The 25,118-nt window shown below is 42.3% G+C and overlaps 2 protein-coding genes across 2 annotated transcripts; both read right to left on the bottom strand.

Annotated features, from left to right (window-relative positions):
• Positions 1 to 1,241: 1,241 nt before the first annotated feature.
• LOC131346734 (cytochrome P450 3A30-like) lies at positions 1,242 to 10,735 on the bottom strand. Its single transcript, XM_058380325.1, has 13 exons — positions 10,503 to 10,735; positions 8,630 to 8,723; positions 8,476 to 8,528; positions 8,178 to 8,277; positions 7,886 to 7,999; positions 5,583 to 5,671; positions 5,351 to 5,499; positions 5,117 to 5,244; positions 4,944 to 5,025; positions 4,225 to 4,385; positions 3,888 to 4,114; positions 2,033 to 2,195; positions 1,242 to 1,934 (listed from the first exon to the last, which is right to left on the bottom strand). The coding sequence occupies exons 1-13, from the start codon at positions 10,571 to 10,573 to the stop codon at positions 1,821 to 1,823; spliced, it is 1,545 nt and encodes a 514-aa protein (XP_058236308.1). The 5' UTR covers positions 10,574 to 10,735; the 3' UTR covers positions 1,242 to 1,820.
• Positions 10,736 to 11,395: 660 nt separating this feature from the next.
• On the bottom strand, positions 11,396 to 20,995 carry LOC131346964 (cytochrome P450 3A27-like). Its single transcript, XM_058380775.1, has 13 exons — positions 20,838 to 20,995; positions 19,868 to 19,961; positions 19,724 to 19,776; positions 19,424 to 19,523; positions 18,843 to 18,956; positions 18,647 to 18,735; positions 17,398 to 17,546; positions 17,144 to 17,271; positions 16,949 to 17,030; positions 16,218 to 16,378; positions 13,242 to 13,468; positions 12,735 to 12,897; positions 11,396 to 12,542 (listed from the first exon to the last, which is right to left on the bottom strand). The coding sequence occupies exons 1-13, from the start codon at positions 20,906 to 20,908 to the stop codon at positions 12,456 to 12,458; spliced, it is 1,518 nt and encodes a 505-aa protein (XP_058236758.1). The 5' UTR covers positions 20,909 to 20,995; the 3' UTR covers positions 11,396 to 12,455.
• Between the last annotated feature and the right edge of the window lie 4,123 nt (positions 20,996 to 25,118).

Below are 25,118 nucleotides of genomic sequence, written 5' to 3'. Positions count from 1 at the left end.
GAGATTTCTGTACTGTGTCCAGTTTGGTGATTGGGGCTGAAATGGAAGTGTCCTGCCTGCTGACCCTTCAGTGCATCAGATCCTTCTTTACTCTTTATTTAAACTTAGCACTTATTATTTAGTGTGTTGTGTTAGCTATTAGCTCTATCAGTGATTAGTTTGTGTATCTGAAAGCTGCATATTGAATGGAATTAGTTGGAAGTCAGTCTAGTGTAAATATTTAGGCTTTAGATGAAATGTTTATGGTGGTCAGTACACTATACCTGGTCAGTTAAAATAAAGAGTATGTAATGAAGGATCTGAAAGCAGGAAGGTTCCAGTTGAGCCCCAATCATCAAACTGGACACAGTCCAGATGTCTACATACATTTTAATGTCCAGATGAATTTTGACATAAAAAACAAGATTTTCTTTCAGTACTCATCTCCAGTGTACAGTCCAGACCACAGTCCTGCTAACGTCCAGCAATAAACAGACAGCAGTGATAAAGGTCATGTGCAATTATAGACAGCATTGACTTTGGACCTTTTTTCCCCTGCTGTTCTGTTGAACTTATTAGTAGTGAAAAATGACCACTGGTGACCTTAGACTTATTAAACCTCAGTCCTTTAATATTTATCTGTGTTTCTGTAAATTGTCTGAAACCAGCAGGTATTAGTGGTCAGTATTCAGAGCCTCGTATCTCCGCTGTGGAGTGTGACAGGAACACAAGCATGCAGGTCCCGGTCTCCTCAATGCCTGCTGGGGATATTAACATCAGAGAAAATCTACATTTTTGCCTCAGAATCCATAAAGCTTGTGGGTTTTCTGTCAAATCCTCCCCAAATCCTCAGGGTAGGTTTAGGAGGAGCAGACAGAAGTAAAGGTTTGGTGATCCTGTCCTGCTCCAGGGCGGAGCTACGAGGCTAATTCTAGTTAAAATAATAGAGATTTAAACTGCAGACCGCTGATATTTTTCACACAGCACACACAATAATACGGGTTTGGTTAAAATAAAAAGTGAATAATGAAGATCTGTTACATTAAAGTGTCAACATTCAGACTGTAATCCTGCCACCTGCAGGTAGAAACCCATAAAAGTCATAAAGTTCATGTTTGCGGAGCCGATAACACTGACTGACAAATTAATTAGTCAACCTTGTTTACAGTGACAATACCTTCACTGAGCACTTTATCCTCCTCTGGGAAACCATCTCACACACACACACACACACACACACACACACACAATCATACACTCATCAAGACTTTATTTATCCTGACAGACAATTTTGTGAGAAGATAATACAAATAGCAGTGAACTACTGGTTACAAAAAAAGGTACAAACATGGCATAGTGTAACTGGGCAGCAAAACCTAGGACATGAAGAGAATGTGTGAAACTCCACACACACACACACACACACAAAATCTGAAATAGTTACTGCTGTTATGTTACACTATTAATATATATATACACACACACAATATATATACACTATTAATGTTCCATCACAACAAAATCAGAAGAAAAATCTGTGTGATTATTAAATCTCTCTGTGACAGTGTGATAATGAGAGAGATACGATTCAACATTTAACACTTTAAACATTTACCATAAACATTACTATAAAGTGTTTCTCACACTGGAATTAACTCTATTATTTATTAATTAATTTATTGTTATTGTTATTATTATTAATAATAATAATAATAATTATCACTATTATTATTTATTTATCATAATCATCATTTTATTTTATTTATTTATTTTTATTATTTTTATTATTTTATATGCCTAACCTGAATTTAAATTTTAAATATAGAGTGTAATCAGAGGCTCTAGATGTTAATGTGTTTGTTGTTGCTGGAGTTGGACATTTTCCGGGGTGTGAATTTAAGTTTTATGGGGTGTTTAGGAGCCAGAAGTCCGTTGTTGTTCAGCTCCAGAGGAACCTGAGGAGAAAAAAACAATCCTTATTGTAGTATTCCTAAAGGTTGTAGTTAATTAAGCAGCACTTAACATTAGCCTTAAAATAATTGAAGATCCTGACCTTCGTCTCCTCAGAAAGACTGATGTCGAATCTCTGCAGTATCTCAACAACAGCCAGCTTCATGACCACAAGGGCAAACCTCATCCCGATGCAGTTCCTGGGTCCTAAACCAAACGGCATGTAGGCATACTGCTCGATGCTCTCCTTGTTCTCCTTAGTGAACCTGAAACAACATGGAGGATCAACACACAACACTCAACAAAAACCCTATTCAGATGGGATTACAATCGCATGGAGACCTGGAATATTTCCACCTGTTGCAGGTGTAGAGCTTTATATATAATAAAAGATAACAACAAAAATAAATAAAAAAACAAATAAATAAGTAAATAAAAAAAATAAAAATAAATAAATAAAATAAAGAAGTAAAACCCACATCACAACCCATCCCTTACAAGACCTGTTTACAATAAATTGCAGAGTATGAAAAAAAAAAAATTACATTAAAACATTATTTTAACAAACGATGCACTAGACCATAAGGTTTCCATCAAAGTACCAGAGAAAAGGCTGCCAGATTTTGTCAAACTGCTCAAATTTTCCCATTAAACAGTATTTTATTTGCTCCAAATGCAAAGTAGAAATCATCTCTCCAAGCCATAGCTTACATGTAGGAGCCTCCTTTTTCTTCCAGGACAACAGTAGTAACTTCTTGGCTGTAGTTAAATGGTATGTAAGTAGTTTGTGTTGTGTTCCTGATAATGGAGGCATACTTTCGGAAAATCCCAGAATGAAAAGTGCCGGATCCGGCTGCAGTTTCACCCTAAAAATCTCCGAAAGCACACTAAAGATACCATTCCAATAACTCTGTATCTTAGAGAAAAAACAAAACTATGGGACAACTCATCTACTGAATTACATTTGTCACAAAGAAGTGACACATTTTGGAAAATTCTGTGTAGTTTCATTTTTGAATAATGTAGTCTCTGAATATCTTTAAACTGAAGACAGTGTCTAGAATTGATAATGTTCATTAATATCCTTCAAACTCATCTGCCATATCTCTAGAAATTTCCACTCCAAATTCTTTCTCCCATTCTTCCTTAAGATACACTATATTGCCAAAAGTATTCGCTCACCCATCCAAATAATCAGAATCAGGTGTTCCAATCACTTCCATGGCCACAGGTGTATAAAATCAAGCACCTAGGCATGCAGACTGTTTTTACAAACATTTGTGAAAGAATGGGTCGCTCTCAGGAGCTCAGTGAATTCCAGCGAGGAACTGTGATAGGATGCCACCTGTGCAACAAATCCAGTCGTGAAATTTCCTCGCTCTGTTCCTTTCCTATCAATAAAAGATTGTTAAAAGATGTTCTGAGTGTTTTTTTTGGGGATTTAACGAGAAGCTTTCATAGAACGCGTGGTACCCACTCATGTTGAGACCGGAAGTCCCATATGTATACATTTCTGATCAAGACAGAGGAGATAGTGGGTGGCCATGAACACCTCACTTCCTAAATGACCAAAAGATGAATTCTTTGGAGGATTCCTTTGATAACGTTCAACTTTGTTCAAATGATAGATGAAAGAAAAGAAGATGATGAAGATAGTGAAGGTTGTCATGGTGTCGGCTACGGCCATTACACCAATCTACACTTAGACGCTGTGAAATAAATGACTGCAATTATTCAGGATGATATTCAACACGAGCTGCAGAACCTCGTCCTTCCTGCCTTTAAGCTGCCTTCTGGATGAGTGAGCTCTATCATGGATGAGACATTACCAGAGAAACTAATCCTGTCCTAATAGAGCAAGCAAATTTCTAAACTTATTGGATCTGTTTTTGAGAAATTAATTTGAACTGATCAGATTTGTTTTTGCATCACAGTTGTTTTTGTAGATTGCTTCCTACCTCTCAGGGTTAAAGGTCTCTGGATCAGCCCAGTATTCAGGGTCTCTATGTAGGGCGTAAGTGGGGACCAGTACGACGACGTCCTTTGGGATGGTGAGGCCTTTTATCTCCACAGTTTTCTTACAGACTCTTTCCAGACGAAGAGCAACCGGGTACAACCTCAGTGACTCGCTCAGAACAGCGTCCAGATAATCCATGTTCATCATTGTATCATAATCAACTTCATCCTAAAAAACAAAAGAAAAACTCTGGATAAGACGGACAGAAATAGCCAGAGTCTCTGCTTCAGCTCCTGTGTTTTTCTACACTTCATATCGTTAGAGCTTGAGTGAATCACCTTATTAGGGAAGGTTTCATCGATTTCTTTCTGGAGTTTCTTCATCGTCTCTGGATTACTGGCCAGATTGTAGAAAAGAAAGGATAGACTGCTGCTGCTCGTCTCATAACCAGCAAAGATGAAGATCATGGACTGGGACAGAATCTCATGATCATTCAGACCTGCAGGTAAAACATACACAAGCTTATGATGATTTCTAAATTCTCTGCTGTACAGGTTTATGTTCTTTTATTCTCTACATCTTTCTTCTCTGCTTTCATCTGCTATTCAGATCCATTCTCTGTGTCTCACACACACTAATCATCTGAACAGTGTAGCACTTTATCTGGGTTTGTCAACAAGAACACACTCTTCCATTTCCCTGTAATCCAAGCCAAGCTCTACGGATTTAAACCAACAAAACCAGTGACACTCGAAACCAGTGCTGTTGTGTTTCCTGTTCTGCTGTTTGTGTTTTGGGATTTGTTCGCTTGTTCTGCACATCTGAACTGAAACATCATCTTCATGGGAACAAATGAAAAGTTTGGAAAGCAGAGAATTGAGGAAACTTTCTGCACTGTACGGAGTGACATGAATTAGATTTGTGGCTTCGCTGCATCATAACTAATGAGTACAAAACTGATAAAAACCCATCACTGGTTATCTTCATTATCTCATTTACTTCAGAACAGAGGAAAAGCTCAGAGTTAATGATAGGGACTTTTACTAGAGGAAAATACCTTTGTTTGTCTCTTTGATGTCCAGATCGTCTGTTTCTGATTTCTGAGAATCGATCATCAGCTGCATGAAGTCCACTCGTTTCTGCAGAAAGTCAAACAGATAAACAGTAAAACCTCAATAATATGTGAATAGGTGAATAGGGCAATTTAAGTCTTTTTATGTTTTTGTGTACCTTATTATCCTTGACCACACGCTCAGACTTGATCTTTCGCAGTGAGGCGTAAAAGAAATCAGTCACTGCAGTCGGGAAGAAGGCAAAATCCATTTTCTCCAACACCGGAGCAATAAAGGGGAACAACACTGAGCGGGAAAGAAAGAGAATATTAAATAACAGCAGAAACACAGCAAATGTAAATGTAAAGTGTCTAAATTTTATTGGAATATTAATCTGAAATCAGTAAATTACCGACAGCAAGGAACAGAGGGTTGAGTAAGTCGAACTTCAGCATTTTCTTGATGTTGGTCACGAACGGATCTTTGGGGTTGTTCAGGGAGTCGATATCGACACTAAACGCTGTGCTCGTCACCACATCCATACTGTATGCTCCAAAAAACCTAAAATGACCAAAAACCATCATCAGATCAAAGAAACATGCAGAGAATAAAGACACACAGCTGTGTTGAGTTTAATGATTTACTCTTTAATATCTGCTGATTCTCCTCGCTCAGACACCTTCTGCAGATTTTCAGTCAGAGAGCGAGAATGTGACTTCATGATTCCAAACATCTGAGAAACAGAAAGAACATCAGCTGTTAATGTTATCATCAAGAGTAAGTCAATGTGTGTGTTTAATTATTAAAAGAAGCATTAAAACACACTCACACACACTCACACACACCCGCCCCCACCTCGGCTACTCAGACCACGTCTCTGTTATGTTGATTCCAGCATACAGACCACTCGTCAGACCGCTCTAAACCGGTTCTGAAACAGGTTAAGACCTGGCCAGCAGGAGCCATCTCTGCTCTTCAGGACTGTTTTGAGTGCACTGACTGGGACATGTTCAGGGAGGCTGCAACCAACGGCGACTTTATCAACTTGGAGGAGTACATGGCATCAATGACCGACTACATTGGCAAGTGCATCGATGACGTGACCGTCTCCAAGACCAACCAGAAGCCGTGGATCACCGTGAATGTGCATGCTCTCCTAAAGTCGAGAGACTCCGCCTTCAGAGCAGGGGACAAGACGGCCTTAAAAACAGCAGGGCCAAACTGTCCCGAGCCATCAGAGAGGTGAAGCGTGCACATGCCCAGAGAATCCACGGCCACTTCCAGAACAGCGGAGACTCCCGGTGCATGTGGCAGGGCATCCAGGCGATCACCAACTACAGGACAACATCACCTCCCTGTGACAGTGACGCCTCCCTCCCAGACACGCTGAACGACTTCTACGCTCGGTTTGAGGCACAGAACAACAGCGAGGAAGACCATCCCTCCTCCTAACGATCAGGTGCTCTGTCTTTCCACAGCTGACATGAAGAGAACTCTATGCAGAGTTAACCCACGGAAGTCTGCTGGACCAGACAACATTCCTGGCAGAGTGCTCAGGGAGTGTGCAGAGCAGCTAGCAGATGTCTTCATTGACATCTCCCTGAGCAGTTCCATCGTCCCTCCGTGCTTCAAGACGGAGACTGGGAGACCTCAGTCAGTCCGGATCGGGAACAGTATCTCCAGCACCACCACACTGAGCACTGGAGCTCCTCAGGGCTGTGTGCTCAGTCCACTGCTGTTCACTCTGCTGACTCACGACTGTGCAGCAATGCACAGCTCCAACCACATCGTCAAGTTCTCTGATGACACGACCGTGGTGGGTCTCATCAGCAAGAACGACGAGTCAGCTTACAGAGAGGAGGTGCAGCGGCTAACAGCCTGGTGTAGAGCCAACAACCTCTCCCTGAACGTCGACAAGACCAAAGAGATGGTTGTTGACTTCAGGAGAGCACAGAGTGACCATTCTCCACTGTTCATCGACGGATCCTCGGTGGAGATCATCAAGAGCACCAAATTCCTTGGTGTTCATCTGACAGAGAACTTCACCTGGTCACTCAACACCAGCTCCATGACCAGGAAAGCCCAGCAGCACCTCTACTTCCTGAGGAGGCTGAGGAAAGCCCATCTCCCTCCCCCATCCTGACTGTGTTCTACAGAGGGACCATGGAGAGCGTCCTGAGCAGCTGCATCACTGCCTGGTTTGGGAACTGCACCGTCTCAGATCACAAGACCCTTCAGGGGATAGTGAGGACAGACACACACCCCTCACACACCCCTCACACACCCCACACACCCCTCACACACACTCTTACACACCCCACACACCCCTCACACACACTCTTACACTCCCCACACACCCTTCACACACACTCTTACACACCCCTCACACACACTCTTACACACCCCTCTCTCACCCTCTTACACACCCCACACACCCCTCACACACACTCTTACACACCCCCCTCTCCCCCCTCACACACACTCTTACACACTCCACACACCCTTCACACACACTCTTACACACCCCACACACACTCTTACACACCCCTCACACACCCCTCACACACACTCTTACACACCCCTCACACACACTCTTACACACCCCACACACCCCTCACACACACTCTTACACACCCCACACACCCCTCACACACACTCTTACACCCCTCACACACACTCTTACACACCCCACACACCCCTCACACACACTCTTACACACCCCTCACACACACTCTTACACCCCTCACACACACTCTTACACACCCCACACACCCCTCACACACACTCTTACACACCCCACACACCCCTCACACACACTCTTCACCCTCCTGCCGTCTGGAAAGAGGTACCAAAGCTTTCGGACCCTCACAGCCAGACTGTGTAACAGTTTTTCTCAAGCCATCCTCAACATCCAGAACTGATACTATATCAATTTACACACACACACCTCCTTCAGTCTTCCACTGGTGAACGATGGAGAGAGAACACTCCTGATTCTCTTCCAGTCCTCGTCCTCAACGATGGACACGGAGTCGTACAGAGGACCGTTCAGACGGAAATTCTGAGTGAAATAAGAAACATTAACACAAACATTAAAAGTAATACATTAACTCAGGCATTAAAAGATAAATAAATTCATGCAGAAGTGCAAAGATTTTTTAAAAAGTTTTTTAGTTCTTTTCCTTTGTGTTTTTTGTGTTTCAATTGTGTGTGTGTGTGTGTGTGTGTGTGTGTCTCACTCTGCGGTTGGTGAAGAGAGAGTAACACTCTTTAATCAGGACAGTTTTGATGATCTCTGTGTCCATGACACAGAGGGTTGGCTGTCTCCCGTCATATATACTGTAATCACAGATGTTTAGATTCACTCCTTTGAGTTTTAGGTGATTTTTTTTCACAAATATTATGGCCTATTATGCAACCAGTTTACATTCCAGTGCATTTACTCAGAACATTGCAGGAATTCTTACAACCAGTTGATTATGTTTCAGAACACGTTGTGTTTTCCGTAACCGGATATAAATATTGTAACACACTCACCCCCAAATCTTGCCGTACTTCTGAAAACTCTCCAGATCAAAATTGTGGATTCCCTGAAAATCAGAGAAAGATATTCTGTAAATAACTCTCACACTGAGTTTATTATATAATGTCATTTTTATAGAACGATGTTTACAAAATAAAATAAACTCACCTTACGATATTCTAACATGGTTCCAAAGAATGGTATGGGTTTAGGACCAGGAACTCCCAAACGCTTAAAGAAACCGTACGGCCAGTACCCATACCTGAGAGCGACAGAACGCAAACACAGTGAGGTGGAGGTTAAAAAATGCTGCTAACATTATAGCAGTGTTACATCAGTGTTTAACCACATGGAGATGCTGTAAATGATTCACTGCCCATCAAATAGAACTGTAGCTATGGCTACATCACCAACACCTGCCTAATGTTGAGTTGGTCCCCCTTTTGATTACAAAGCAGCCCTGAGCCTCGAGACATGGACTCCACTAGATCCCTGAAGGTGTGCTGTGGGATCTGGCACCAAGATGTTAGCAGCAGAACCTTTAAGTCCTGTAAGTTGTGAGGTGGGGCCTCCATGGATCGGACTTGTTTGTCCAGAACATCCCACAGAGGCTGGATTGGATTGAGATTGGATTGGGAACTTTGAGGCCCTGAAATCAACACCTCAAACTGGTTGTTGTGGTCATCAAACCATTCCTGAACCATTTCTGCTTTGTGTCACGGTGCATTATCCTGCTGAAAGAGACCACAGCCATCAGGGAATACTGTTTCCATGAAAGGGTGTAGATGGTCTGTAACAATGCTTAGGTAGGTGGTACGTGTCACAGTAACATCCACATGGATACAAGACCCAAGGTTTCCCAGCAGAACACTGACCAAAGCAGGACACTGCCCCCGCCGGCTCGCCTTCTTCCCCTAGTGCATCCTGGGGCCATGTGTTCCCCAGGTAAGAGACACACACGCACCCGGCCATCCACGTGATGTAAAAGAAAACGTGATTCATCAGACAAGGCCACCTTCTTCCATTGCTCTGTGGTCCATTTCTGATGCTCACATACCCATTGTTGGTGCACAGGGGTCAGCCCCATATGCAACAAACTGTCCTGCACTGTGTATTCTGACCCCTTTCTATCAGAACCAGCATTAACTTCTTCAGCAGTTTGATCAACAGTAGCTCGTCTGTTGGATCGGATCACACGGGTCAGCCTTCACTCCCCACGTCCATCAATGACCCTTGACCGCCCATGACCCTGTCTCCGGATCACCACTGTTCCTTCCTTGGATCACTTTTGATAGATACTGACCACTGCAGACCAGGAACACCCCACAAGAGCTGCAGTTTTGGAGATGCTCTGATCCAGTGGTCTAGCCATCACAATTTGGTCCTTTTGGTCAAACTCTCTCAAATCCTTACACTTGTCCATTTTTCCTGCTTCTAACATCAACTTTGAGGACAAAATGTTCACCTGCTGTCTAATATATCCCACCCACTAACAGGTGCCATGATGAGGAGATACTCAGAGTTATTCACTTCACCTCTCACTGGTCAGAGTGTTATGGCTGACCGGTCTATACTGTATGTATGTTTTACGCACAACACCATGTATGTTCTGAACAAATAAATGGAATTCCAAACACCAGAATATTTTACAAAACTTGGATTAGAACTGTAATCATTTTAGTTCTACAAGAGAAGCTCTATATCAAATTTTGAAAGGGGGTGTAATTAAAAGTCTGGGGATAAATAGAAAGTAAATTCAAAGTTACTAAAGAGAATGTAACAAACAATAAGGAGAGACAAAATAAAAAATGAATAAAAGAAGTTTTAAATTAAATTTAATTAAAATTTAATTAAATTAAATAGTTGTGTATAAATGATCTAAAGGACAGACGTGGTTTTATTTAAGAGATTATAACTCAGTCCCTGAATTCTGGTCTTCTTTGTCGCACTCACTCAGTCCTGAGGGTGTAGAAACTTTTCCAAACTTCATTATTTTCTGTCTGTAACAGTGAGATAAAGTGAAATGTGAGACAGCACTTACAGCAGGATGAGACTGATGAGGATCACGATCAGAGCCCACGTCTCAGCCGAGAAACTCCACCAATACGCCATGCTGATTATTAGTAGTAGCACTAGTTAGTCCTGAGTTAGTGTTAGTAACAATAATAATTGGATTAGTCGTAGTATCCCTAGTCTGTCAAATTCAGTCCGAGTTTCCGGTAGTGTGCGTGTGTGTGTGTGTGTGTGTGTGCGCACGTGAGCACTCAAGTGTTTATCATGAATCTGTAGTGGGAGGTTTTACTGTGTTCTGTGTACTGTGCTCCGCCTCCTCCCTCTCTCTCTCTCTCTCTCTCTCTCCCTCCCTCTCTCTCTCTCTCTCTCCCTCCCTCTCTCTCTCTCTCTCTCTCTCTCTCTCACACACACACACAAAAACTTAGCTAACCTTTGTACACAGTGCTGTAGGGTGTGTCACGTTCAGCTGGTTCAACCCCTCTAGAATTTTCCTGCTTTGGACATGAAAATAATTTTCATTACATCCCTATATTTTCTTGATGTCAACAAAGAAAGACACACAAACTCAGCTGACCTCTGAGCAACATACAGGAAAAACTGCAGACAAACCCTGGCGTTGCTACAGCACTGTAAAGAGCTTCAGGTCTGTACAGGTTGGACAGTGCAGAAAGCTGGACTGTTATATCCAGAGCTACTGATCATCTCCCTGACCAAACCCTTTTAATTAGGATCAGATAAAATGTTAAAAATTGTACTGCTGCCAGCCACTAGAGGTAGCTATATATATATATAATGTGTGTGTGTGTGTGTGTGTGTGTGTATATATACACTGAAGACATTTAAGGTTTGAAATCAAATAATGAGCTGATAGAATTTCAGAATTTCACCTTTTATTTCCTGATATTTTTATCTACTTACTTACTTTACTTTGTCCTTGGCAATTCTTTATGTAGACAGCAGTACACATACATACAGCAGCAACACAACACACATTTATAATTTTCTAATAAGTCACCTAAAATCATGACTGCAGCAGGAACTTTCAAGAAAGGAATTTTTATATCTAATTGAGTTTAAATCTCTGGCCAGTAGGAAGCAGATGAAATTCAGTCCACAGTGGATGGGTGGCATCAGAAAGGACTAACTTCTTATAAGGGCCTTCTTAGTCACCTTATGTTACACCCATTTTTCCAGTGCTCAAAGACATTAGAACATGTGACTGATTGTTTAAACAGGTAATAGCTCTAAACGTCTACACGAGAAGAATGGGTGAGCGTCAGATCATGCTGCTGTGTAATAACATCATCCAGGCTACATTGATATAAGAAAGATATTGATATTTATTGCTCCAAAGTTACCTGTTTACAGTCTACAATAAAAAACAACAACAGTTGTACAGTGAAAAAGCAGAAGCATGTTATATACTGGTGTTAATGGTGGCTAATTCCAGGCAGAACAATTTCTGACATTTACAGATTTGTTCGTAGGCTACAGAATGATATAAATAAGCTTGAGAATGATGCATTGTCTATGGTACAGTGGCTTTTTTTTATATTGTTAGAAGACCACACCAACTGAACAATAAGACCAGAACATGTTTTTAGACGTCACAAAGAATTCCTTGTCATAATTCCTGGCTAATGACCTGAGTGCTGAGTTGGTCCGGGGTTTAGAGAAACCGATATGCACCTGTCCAACTGCAGGTCTTAATGACCCATCTGAACTGTTCTACATGATGTTTAAATCCCTTTATGTAACGTGTAAGCGAGAGAAATATGCAACATTTTACAAGTTAACACTTTAAACATCATTAGTATTTAAAATCACTGAATAATGGATCATTACACACCTCATACCAATGTCTGCATGAACTCAAATACAGTGTGACTGCAATATTCTGAAAGATAAAGTAAAAATCTAAAGATAAAAATGATCAAAACCATTGTGAGTATAGGATTTAACGTAGCGGTTGTCACAGGAGTCAGAATTTAACATTCCGATCAGTGAATTTGAGTTTAATGGGGTGTTTAGGAGACAGAATTCCAGAGTTGATCAGCTCCAGAGGAACCTGATTGGAAAATGAGAAAATTAAGAATAAGGTTTGTTACGGGTGACAGCATTACAGCCAGGAACACAAATATTAAAAACTGTGTTTCATTTTGGGCTTTTTAGGTAAACTATCAGAATCATCTAAAATATTACCAGCTTTAGTGACATTAGCTTTACAAGTGTTACACGATTAGCGATTGAAGATCCTGACCTTCATCTTCTCAGAAAGACTGATGTCAAATCTCTGCAGAATCTCAACTACAGCCAGCTTTATGATCACCAGGGCAAATGTCATGCCGATGCAGTTCCTGGGCCCTAAACCAAATGGCATGTAGGCATACTGCTCGATGCTGTGCTTGTTCTCCTTAGTGAACCTGAAACAACGTGAACAATATATCAACAATCTACACTCACTTCATCAAAAAAGTAAACCAAAATCCTATTCAGACTATCATCAAAACATACTCAAGAGTAAAAACCAAATATTTTTTGTAAATCGTCCCCAACCCTGTATGATAAGCTTGTTTGCTAATCAGTCTAATATTCTGTTAATTTGGACAAAAACAGAATTTGGCTTCCTGGTTAGCTAATGCTTAATACCACATTTGGAATAAAAGCTAATGAAGTGTAGCAATGAAAACAAGCAAACAGGTCATGGAATCATCTCTGTTTACTCTTCTTGATAGATGGGTAAGCTCAGGTGACATATGCATCATACCTCTCAGGGTTGAAGGTGTTTGGCTCAGTCCAGTATTCAGGGTCCCTATGTAGGGCAAAAGTGGGGATTGAAATGACAGTATCTTTTGGGATGGTGAGGCCTTTTATTTCAACCGTTTTCTTGCAGACTCTTTGCAGACGAAAAATGACCGGGTACAACCTCAGTGACTCGTTCAGAACAGCATCCAGATAGTCCATGTTTATCACAGTGTCATGATCAACTTCAGCCTGATAACCAAAAGAAAAACACAGGTAATGTCCACCCCTATTTCAGCCTGTGTCAATGCTCTGTTGGGCTCCACATAGAACCCTGTCACAGACTACATAAAGACCCCTGTAACAGACACCATGCAGTCTCTGTCTGCTGTTCATTTGGATTCTATAAAAGATTTCTTGTGTATACCTTAGACTAAGAACTAAGCCTTGAGAAAGACCCTTTCTTTGTCTTTACCATAAGCTCCCATTATAATGCCTATGTATTCTGAAGCATCTATTTCACAGCAGTAGATTGCCTCTCTTTTATAAAGCTTCCTAAAAAACCCTCAGTGATATATCAAATAGTGCGATGTGTTGAACATGCTACGTAATTACAGAGACCGTTTGCTTCTTTGTTTAGACCGCTGTCTCTCCCTCTGTGTAAAACCCTACCTCAGTCTCTGTGCAGACCCCTGTCTTTGTCTCTGTGTAGACCCCTGTCTCTGAGTAGAACCCTGTCTCTGTGCAGACCCCTGTCTCTGAGTAGAACCCTGTCTCTGTGCAGACCCCTGTCTCAGTCTCTTTGTAGGCCCATGTCTCAGTCTCTGTCTAGACCGCTGCATCTGTGTAGAGCCCTGTCTATGACTCTGTGTGGACCATTGTCACAGTCTCTGTCTAGACCCCGGTATCTGTGTAGAGCCCTGTCTATGACTCTGTGTGGACCATTGTCACAGTCTCTGTCTAGACCCCGGTATCTGTGTAGACCCCTATCTCAGTCACTGTGCAGACCTATGTCTCTGTGTAGAGTCCTGTCTCTGTCTTTGTGTAGCCCCTGACTCTGACTCTGTGTACACCCTTGCCTCTGTGTGGACCACTAAGTCTCTGTAGACCCATATTTTAGTCTCTGTGTTGACCTCAATCTCAGTTTCTGTGTAGCCCCCTGTCTCTGTGCAGAGCCCTCTCTCTGTGTAGACCCCTAACTCAATCTCTGTGTATACCCCTGTCTCTGTCTCTGTGAAGACCTCTGTCCCTGAGTAGAGCCCTGTGTCTGTGCAGACCCCTGTCTCAGTCTCTTTGCAGACCCCTGTCTCAGTCTCTTTCTAGACCCGTCTCTGTGTAGAACCCTGTCTATGACTCTGTGCGGACCATTGTCAGAGTCTCTGTGAAGACCCATGTCTATGTCTCTATGTAGACCCCTGTCCCTGTCTCCATGTAGAGCCCTGTCTATGACTCTGCGTGGACCATTGTCACTGTTTCTGTGTAGACCCAGATCTATGTCTCTGTGTGGACCATTGTCACTGTCTCTGTGTAGACCCAGATCTATGTCTCTGTGTGGACCATTGTCACTGTCTCTGTGTAGACCTGAATCTATGTCTCTGTGTGGACCACTGTCTCACTCTCTATGTAGAACCATGTGTCTGTCTTTGTGTAGATGCCTCTCTCTGTCTGTGTGTAGACCCCTGTCTTTGTCGGTGTGTAGACTCCTGTCTCTCTGGGTAGACCCCTATCTATGTCTCTGTGTAGACACTTATCTCAGGCTCTGTGTAGTCCCCTGTCTATGTCTCTGTGTAGAGCCCTATCTCAGTCTCTGTGTAGACCCCTGTCTCTGTGCAGACCCCTGTCTCAGTCTCTGTCTAGACCCCTGTCTCTGTGTAGAGCCCTATCTCTGTCTCTGTGTAGACCCCTATTTCAGTTTTTGTGTAGCCCCCTATATATGTCTCTATGTAGACACTTATCTCAGACTGTGTGTACACCCCTATCTCTGTCTCTGTGTAGACCCCTATCTTTGTCTCTGCTCTGTCTCTGTGTAGACCCCTATCTCAATCTCTGTGTAGATTCTTGTGTAAGTCTCTGTATAGACCCCTGTCTCTGTGTAGAGCACTGTGTGTCTCTATGTGGATCATTGTCTCAGTCTCTGTGTAGTTGAATGTCTTACTGGGTAAACCTTTGCCTTTGACTCCTGTGTAGACACCTCGGTGTCAAACACTTCAATTCAATTTCAGTTTATTTTGTATAGCGCCTTTTACAGTGAACATTGTCTCAAAGCAGGGATGGAAGATCACACTGATTGGCATTCTTCAGGCAACAAAGGCTACAAGGAGGGTGAAGCAAAGCATGTAGATGAGTCAAGAAGACGACGCACAATCCACAGGATGAGGGCAGCCTGCACCTCAACATCCACCACCGAACACAAGTGCCCAACTTGTGGGAGGTACTTCCATGCCAGGATCGGCCTAACAAGCCATCTGCGGACTCAGAAACAAACTTTCCACATAATTTGATGTCAAGGTCATCTTCGACTACAACAGACGGACATTAGACCCTTATCTCACTCTCTGTGTAGACCCTGTCTATGTCTCTGTGTGGACCACTGTCTCAGTCTCTGTGTAATCCCCTATTTCAGTTTCTGTGTAGCCCCCTGTCTCTGTCTCTGTGTGGACCACTGTCTCAGTCTCTGTGTAATCCCCTATTTCAGTTTCTGTGTAGCCCCCTGTCTCTGTCTCTGTGTGGACCACTGTCTCAGTCTCTGTGTAAACCCCTATTTCAGTTTCTGTGTAGCCCCCTGTCTCTGTCTCTGTGTGGGCCACTCTCTCAGTCTTTGTGTAGACCCCTGTCTCTCTGTGTAGACCCTTTTCTCTGTCTCTGTGAAGATCCCTGTCTCATTCTCTATTTAGACAGCTGTAGTAGTAGTCAAGTTTGTCTGTTACTCTCAATTTAGTGTAATGATATACAGTATAATTGTCCATCACCATACCACATTTTGGTCCCTTGAGTGAATCACCTTATTAGGGAAGGTTTCATCGATTTCTTTCTGGAGTTTCTTCATCGTCTCTGGATTACTGGCCAGATTGTAGAAGAGAAACGACAAAGTCTTGTTGCTCGTCTCATAACCAGCAAAGATGAACACCAAGGACTGGGACAGAATCTCATGATCATTCAGACCTGCAGACACACACACACACACACACACACACACACACACACACAGAATGTCTGTCCATGAGGATTTTGCCTTTTTTTTGTGATATATTCTCTATTCTAAAGTTTCTAGAGTTTGACTTGTTAAACACTACTATTCAATATTATTTAATATTAACATTTAAGATTACTTAAATGATTAAGATAATTTAATACTATTTAATATTAACACTATACAATACTATTCAGATATTTTAATTTTATGTTCCCTTCCCTTTGGTTGATCTAGGCTCAGTTCTGTCTTTATAATTTCAAAATCAATCTCCCTAAAAACCTGAACATTGTTGTGCTTTTTCTGGATCAGTCATGGAATTTACAAAAGTCTGTTTAATTTCTCTGTAATTCAAACCAAACTCTGTAGTTCCACAAAACTAGAACTGAAACAGGATTGAAAAGTGATCTTCATAGGAACAAAACAAACAATTGAGAAAGTGATGAAATGAAATTTCTGCACCGTTTACTTAAAACATAGATTTTAAGGAATAAACATAGAATAATGTTATCATCTGAGTGATTTGTGACAAAGGATATGACCTTTGTTTGACTCTTTAATGTTCAGATCGTCTGTTTCTGATTTCTGAGAATCGATCATCAGCTGCATGAAGTCCACTCGTTTCTGCAGAAAGTCACAGATAAAAAAAACCAAAACAATAAATCCTCAATATCTAAAGTGTGTAAAATATTTGCAACAATCTTTAGCAGTTCATAAATAAACCAGCGTAGTTCTGCCTTATGATCTTGGGCCAGACGTTCAGACTTGATCTTTTGCAGGGAGGTGTAAAAGAAATCAGTCACTGCAGCCGGAAAAATGGAAATATCCATTTTCTCCAACACCGGTGTGATGAAGGGGAAGAGTGCTATTATAAAGAAAAACAGAATATAAAATAAGCCGATGTAAATCCTCATTTATAGCAAGCAGAAACAAGTACAAACATACCTCTGACCTTTAAGTGTCTGAAGTTAAATTTTATACTCAAAATTACCAACAGTGAGTAACAGAGGGTTGAGTAAATCAAACTTCAGCAGTTTCTTGATGTTGGATACGAACGGATCTTTGGGGTTGTTCAGGGAGTCGATATCGATACCAAACGCTGTGCTCATCACCACATCCATACTGTATGCTCCGAAAAATCTAAAATTATACACCAAATTACCCAAAATATACAAATTTGATACCAAACCTGAAAACATAAAATAGCCTCAAAATATCATGCAACTATAAACTTAAAACCAAACAATTTGATAACTTACACTGAGGATATTCATATGAAGGGTTTTACTTACATTGACTGATCTAATTGACCTTGACTGTAAATTAGACTGACTATCTTGTGTACTGGATTCTATTTAGATGTTTCCCCAAACAGATAATGCCAGATAAAGCCCTGTCAGTTGTCCAACTATAGACCAACCAAACCTCCCCTTTGTCTCCAAAAGAAAGTGGGTAGCACAGAAGTTAAGCTCAAAAGTGCATAAGACGAACATTTAGGCCTCAACATAGTACTGAAACAATGCTGGTTGAATAACCTGGTAAATGAGAAAGATAAGAAATATGATGTCACTTCATGATGCAGAGAAACTAGTTGATGCTTTTGTTAGCTCTAGGTTGGATTATTGTAATGTCTTACTGTCTGGATGTTCCAGTAGGAGCAGAAACAAGCTCCAGTTAGTCCAGAATGCAGCAGCTAGAGTCCTAACTAGAACCAGAAGATATGAACACCTCACTCCTATTTTAGCCACACTACATTGGCTCCCAGTCAAATTTCACACTGATTATTGTAGTGGAACATTTTAAACTTTCTGTGATAATGTATTTGTGAGGCTTGTGTGTATGTGCAGATTGTCATGTATATGTGTGCAAAAGACCTGAAATATGCTGACAGTTGTATTTCTTTTTTATAATCGTTGAAGACAATATGTCATCTTCTAAGGGGAACTAAGTTGGCAGGGTAAGGAACTGAGAGGAGACACCTGCCCAGAAACTATAGCTTGAACTTTTGAACTCATGCAACTTCTGTTAAGAGTGTATGTATAAAAGCAGCGTGAGATAAAGTGGAAGCGCCTCTCTCTGCCTCTCTCTGCCTCTCTCTGCCTCTCTCTGCCACGCCTACTTCAAAAGGTGCAGGTTATTTGTTGGTACCTCATAATAGTAAATTGTTACAGCAGGGGGCAGAGCTTTAGGACTGCAGTTGCCAGTTTTGCGTTTATGTATTACATTAGACAATGATTTACTCTTTAATATCTGCTGATTCTCCTCGCTCAGACACCTTCTGCAGATTTTCAGTCAGAGAGCGAGAATGTGACTTCATGATTCCAAACATCTGAGAAACAGAAATAACATCAGCTGTTAATGTTATCATCAAGAGTAAGTCAATGTGTGTGTTTAATTATTAAAAGAAATGAATTAATTGTATTAAAAAACACACACCTCCTTCAGTCTTCCGCTGGTGAATGATGGAGATAGAACACTCCTGATTCTCTTCCAGTCCTCGTCCTCAGCGATGGTCAATGCATCATACAGAGGACCATTAAGACGGAAATTCTGAGTGGAATAAAATAAATTCATTCAGCAGTGCAAAAGTTATATCATGCTAGTGAAATCATTCAGAATTCTGTTTGTTGTTTTTCTCTGTAAAGGACATTAACTGAGTAATACTATTGTTGTCAGACAAAACTACTAGGTGGAACACTGTAGGGACTTCCGCTGAGTGCTAAAGTTATTAAGTGTGCGTGTGTGTGTGCGCGCGTGCGCGTATGTGTGCGTGTGTGTGTGTGCGCGCGTGTGTGTATGTGTGCGCGCGTGTGTGTGTGTGCGTGTGTGTATGTGTGCGCGTGTGTGTGCGTGTGTGTATGTGTGTGCGCGTGTGTGTGCGTGTGTGTATGTGTGTGCGCGTGTGTGTGTGTGTGTGTATGTGTGTGCGCGTGTGTGTGTGTGTGTGTGTGTGTGTGTGCGTGTGTGTATGTGTGTGCGCGTGTGTGTGCGCGTGTGTGTGTGTGTGTGTGTCTCACTCTGCGGTTGGTGAAGAGAGAGTAACACTCTTTGATCAGGACAGTTTTGATGATCTCTGTGTCCAGGATACAGAGGACCGGCTGTCTCACGTCATATATACTGTAATTAACATGACAAACATCTGTGGCAAAAATCTGTGGCATAACTCAGAGCAATTTCTTATGTTTTAACTTACCACTGAAAAATAAAATACAGAAGTACAGGAACAAAAATACTTTTAAATTCTTTAGATTTAGAGATTTAGATTGTGTTTTCTGTTAGAGGGTATAAAGATAAAATCCAGACTGTAACACACTCACCCCCAAATCCTGCCATACTTCTGAAAACACTCCAGATCAAAATTGTGGATTCCCTGAAAATCAGAGAAAGATATTCTGTAAATAACTCTCACACTGAGTTTATTATATAATGTCATTTTTATAGGATAGAATAAATAAACTCACCTTACGATATTCTAACAGGGTTCCAAAAAATGGTATGGGTTTAGGACCAGACACTCCCAAACGCTTAAAGAAACCGTACGGCCAGTACCCATACCTGAGAACGACAAGAGATACAAGATCAAGCTCGAAAGCATCAGCCACTAAAGTGCTGTTACACTACAGTCACCACCACTTAGAGCTTAGAGGCCACCTCAACTAGTGAGCCTAGTCCTACACCAGGCCAAGCCAATAGAGTAATTTATGGAATTCAAGCTCATTCAAGCTCTACACCCTTCAGAATCTTTTTCTCCATGCATTTTGTAGACTCCCTACACACAACAGATAGAGGCGAACTCTACATCATCGTTCATCTGAGATCCAAGAGCAAAGTGAGTAAAGGCACCTTCGTGAGCTGCTGTTTGCCATTGATGCAGCCCTGATGTCCTACACAGAAGCCCCCTCAACCACTGTCACATGCCTGCAAAGACTTTGGGATCACCATCAGCCTGAAGAAGTCCCACAACACTGATGCTGCCCATTCCATCACCATCATCAGTCACACTTATAAGGGTTGCTGACATCACCACCTACCTAGGCTCCGCCACCTCCAACCCTTAACATAAACGCTAAGATAACCAGCAGGATAACCAATGCTGCTGAGTAGTCAAAAAGTGAGAAGTGATTGACAGCTAACACAGAACAACACCCCCCCCCCCCCCACCCCCTTCAAATTCAGCCTGTCAGCCTGTTTAACTGTGAAACCACAAAGTGTAAACTGTGCTGAAAACTTTCCACTGCTTAGAAACACTGCAGCTGTGTATATATGATCTAAAGGACAGACGTGGTTTTATTTAAGAGATTATAACTCAGTCCCTGAATTCTGGTCTTCTTTGTTGCACTCACTCAGTCCTGAGGGTGTAGAAACTTTTCCAAACTTCATTATTTTCTGTCTGTAACAGTGAGATAAAGTGAAATGTGAGACAGCACTTACAGCAGGATGAGACTGATGAGGATCACGATCAGAGCCCACGTCTCAGCCGAGAAACTCCACCAATACGCCATGCTGATTATTAGTAGTATGTGAAATCCAGAGACACTGCAGTCTGAGGTTCCTGTAGTATCTTTCAAGAAAGAGCTGTAAGAGAACACACCCACACAGACGTAACCCTTCCCCCTCACACACACACACACACACATCTTATCTCTGTACAGCAGTTGATACAGGGTATCAACTTCCTCTCTGAAACTGGAAACCAAAAAATTAAGATTATAAATAATTTCAGTACTATTATAAATGTTATAATGTTACACGATGCTCTAAAGATTCTGTAATTAATTCGGACATGTGTATAAGGTGTGTGTGAAAATTAGAACATCTCCTTCTGTTGGTTGAGGATCTTTAATACTAGAGCAATATCAGGAATATCTGTTCTGAACCTCCTACAGCCTCGGTTTCTTCTCCAGCTTCATCACCTAACCACAGAGCTGACCTTCCGCTTTTTTGTGTGACCTTCTGACATTTGCTGTCTGATTTTACATAAAATGTAAATCACCCTCTCTGCTAATTTTTTTTTATTAGGCATTAAAGACGCACCATGAGGGGGTCTGTAAAAAGATTTTGGGAAACTTGGGAAACATTTTTAATATATAAATATTTTAAGGAGAAAAACTTGCAGCTCTAGAATCACTTAAACCCTTCCATTCTTTTCAACTCCTGTCCTCTATTCTTATTTATTTATTTATTATACAGTTCCCCTTTCCCTTTACTCAATGCTACAAGAATGCTCTTTGTGCTATAAGAACATTCCTTGTGGAAGCGGGGTCTGAAGCTCTGTGTAAAATCACACCAATCTATTGGCTAAGGAGGTCAAGTGGAGCACCCCAGCAATACTATATAAGGGAATTTAAGTCACATTACTCCAGCTTCTTTGTTTTCATGAAGTGCTCTGTGTATTTTGGTGTCAACCAACAGAAGATATATACTGTAAAGACTAGGGTCTTTTTTCATCAAGACGAGCAGTCGGCTCAGGGAGGGGGCCGATTGCATGCATTGCGAGTGATTCCTCTTCGCAATCTTCGCTCCTGCTTGGCTGCATTCCAAGCACCTGTGCTGCTGGGCTTTTGAGGTACCATGCCGGCTTCGGTCATAGAGGTCGCAGGTTGAGTTAACGGAAATGTACTGAGAGGCAGATGAGTCCCTATTCTCGTAGTGTCCGCTGACTCTAATGACAGCTTCGGCTCTGGGAGCTTGCTTTGCGATTTCTCCTGACCCAAATGAGGAATTATTATTATTGTCTACAGCGGACTCTGAGGAGCTCAATCTGGGCAATGAGGCACAAGCAGCAGTTGAATTGCCACCACAGTCTGTGGTGCTCGAAAAGCTCCTGGAGGTGATTACACATGCTATTGCTAATCTTAGCTTAGGTTGGCCTGATAAAAAGGTTAGCATTGTTAGTTTGATGACTGTTACCGAACTTCACGCCACCTTCCACTTCCACACAGATGTCTTGCATTTTTCCCACACTTCTTCACTGAGGTGTTGAAGTCATGGAATAATTTTTATTCTGCAAGTATGTTCCCCAATAGTCAGGCCACTGCTAACTATTCATCCATTGTGGGCCTATATGAATACAGGTATGCGGTGCTGACTAGGGTTGAAGAGACCCTTGCAAGTTTCTTGTCTTCATCAGCTACATGGAGAAAGCCTGTGTTTCCTTTGAAACCCTGTTGGGCCACGTCAGCCCTAGTAGGAAAGGCCTACATGGCTGCAGGTTGGTCATCTTTGCCAGCTGGGCCAGAAAGGAATAACCCAGGGGCTAGGGTTTCTTGGGATGTCCCTTTAGGGCCATCTCCACTGCTGCCTACCCTGCCACCGCCAGTGCTTTGGTTGTCAGCCATGCCCACCCATGATTCTGCTCCTTATGTATCACCACCTCCTGGGATAGCCCCTGCCAGCTTGCTGTTTCAGGGCACCAGGCAAGGTGAGAACTGCAAGAGGCTAACACCGCACTGGAAGCTTCGGTCAGCGTTCTGGATACTGTGAAAAGTTTACAGAGTCCATTTCACCTTCTGTCCTCCCTTTTTCAAGGTGTGCTCACTGTGGCTGGCACATACCAAACTTCCAGTAGGAGCTTCTCTCATATCTAGGAAAGGAGCTGTATATTCACCTCCCAGATTGAGCCTCCGGGCCAGTTTTATTACCACTCAAGATCATTGTTTCTATCTTCACATAGGCATCTTGCTAGAGCCCAGGAGACTCCCTTCAAACCTTTCTTATGTGGACAGACCCTAGTTTCTCACCTTGGGTCCCACTCTTAGTGTGTCATCATCATTATTCTCTTTGGACAGATGCCTCCCTCTCGGGTTGGGGAGTGGCCCTAGATGGCGACTCTGCCCATGGCATTTGGGAGGGCTCCTGTCTCCTGTCGCATGCAGATTGCCTGAAGATGGGGCCATGTTTGCCCCTAGAGAGAGACCAGATTTCTCTCCTTGAGGTGCATGATTGGGACCCTCCGGGGCACATGATCTGTCAAGGCAGGGGCTGAGGCCCATAGAATGGCATCTTCACCACAGGTGATGAAATGTGATAGTCACTTCGTTTGAGGAGTTGACCCACTGTTACATTGCTCCTTGGGAGATTCCTGTCAGGATGGATCTCCTCTCTCAGACACAAGGGCACTTCTCCAACCTCATCCCAAGATTCGTTAACTCTTGGTATGGCCCCTGAGGGGGCCTAGTTCCTAGTTCTGAGTCTGAGTTCCTGCAGACGTGCCATTTTGAGGGCCTATCATCCTTTACATTGAGCTATACATGGCAGACATTGCTGCAAGTCACAGGCCTGTTATCTGGGCTCTCGCTTTCAGTGTGGTGCTAGGCAGCTGAGACATTCCTGCAGAGTGTGTCTTCCATCCTAGGACCTCTCAGTGGTCTTGGAGGGGCTGCTTAAAGACCCCTTTGAACCTATGGGGTCAGGCTCTGAGGAGTTTTTGACCCCAGCAATGGCTCTGTATTAGCCCTGGTCATCTGGTCTTTCTGCAGACCTTCTTCCCTCTGCCTCATGAGTCAGTGGAGCTGGTGAGACTGCACCTGCTATGCCCAGTTCAGGTTCTCAGCACTTACAACCATGTCTTTGGTGGTTGCACAAAAGCAATCCAAGCAGCATCTCCCAGGCCTATGAGGTGTGCTGTGTGGCTTTGCTTCTAGAGATTAAGGTCACTCCACTAGGGGTATCACCTTGTCCAGCACTCTGCCTAGAGAACCTCTACATACTCATATCGGCTTGTCTGTGCCCTTTTATGAACTCCAGAACAGACATCTCCCTGTGTGTGGTGGTGTTGGTATTGGCATTCTCATAGCATCAGCCATGATGCAGCTTCGCATTCCCTCGAAAGGGAACTACACCAGGTTATGTATGTTACCCAGTTCCCTGAGAAGGGAATGAGATGCGTAACTTGCCACACTCCAGATGTCCATGTGGTCTTGCTGGCATGCTCCGCTTCATCACATGATCTCCTTAGTCAGTAGATTGGCATGATTTCACACAGAGCTTCAGACACTGCTTTCATAAGAAGCATTTCTATAGCATCAGCCATGATGCAGCATCTTGTTCCCTTCTCAGGGAACCGGGTTACATACATAACCTGGTGTAGTTTTCTTTTTTTCTCCTTCTTTAGCTATTTATTTACCAGTGTGTTTATATATTTGAATTTGTGAATATGCAATCCTTTGGTACCAAGAAGTATGTGTCATAATGTTCTGCCAAATGATGAATTTCACCTTTGTGTTATTACTGCAGTTTTATTTTAATGTGATTTCATGCAGGAATGTTGTAAGAAAGAGAGGCAGTTTACTCCCTATCATGCATCTGTACAGAGTGGTATCTGACTGAAATCCAGGTGAAGCTGAACTTCTGCTAACTTCTGCTTTGGACTTGGTGGGTTTTTTTTTTTTTAGGTTGCACTGAACTTTTAGTTAATGGGAATGTGCGCTGAACAGCAAGCAGGAAAAAAGGAACAATATAGGGAGCCTGAAGAGCACCTGCTCCTTTCTTTTCCCCCACAGGCAGACACTCACCTGGCTGGAGCAACCATAAGTTGTATGGTTTGCCATTAATCATTTGTGTCAAATAAATGTGTTTCCTCCCCTCTCTGAATACTTCGTGAAAAATATTTTCCTCATTCTAAAACAGCAATATAAACCATAAAGTCAGGAATAAAACAATAAAGCAAGATAAAAGCTACTGTTATTGATGACCATGCACTCAATATTTCAC

This window comes from Hemibagrus wyckioides, linkage group LG26, assembly GCF_019097595.1.
Source record: "Hemibagrus wyckioides isolate EC202008001 linkage group LG26, SWU_Hwy_1.0, whole genome shotgun sequence".
Taxonomy (NCBI): Eukaryota; Metazoa; Chordata; class Actinopteri; order Siluriformes; family Bagridae; genus Hemibagrus; species Hemibagrus wyckioides.
Note: the sequence above shows the minus strand (reverse complement) of the source record. Positions and strands in the feature narration are given on the sequence as shown.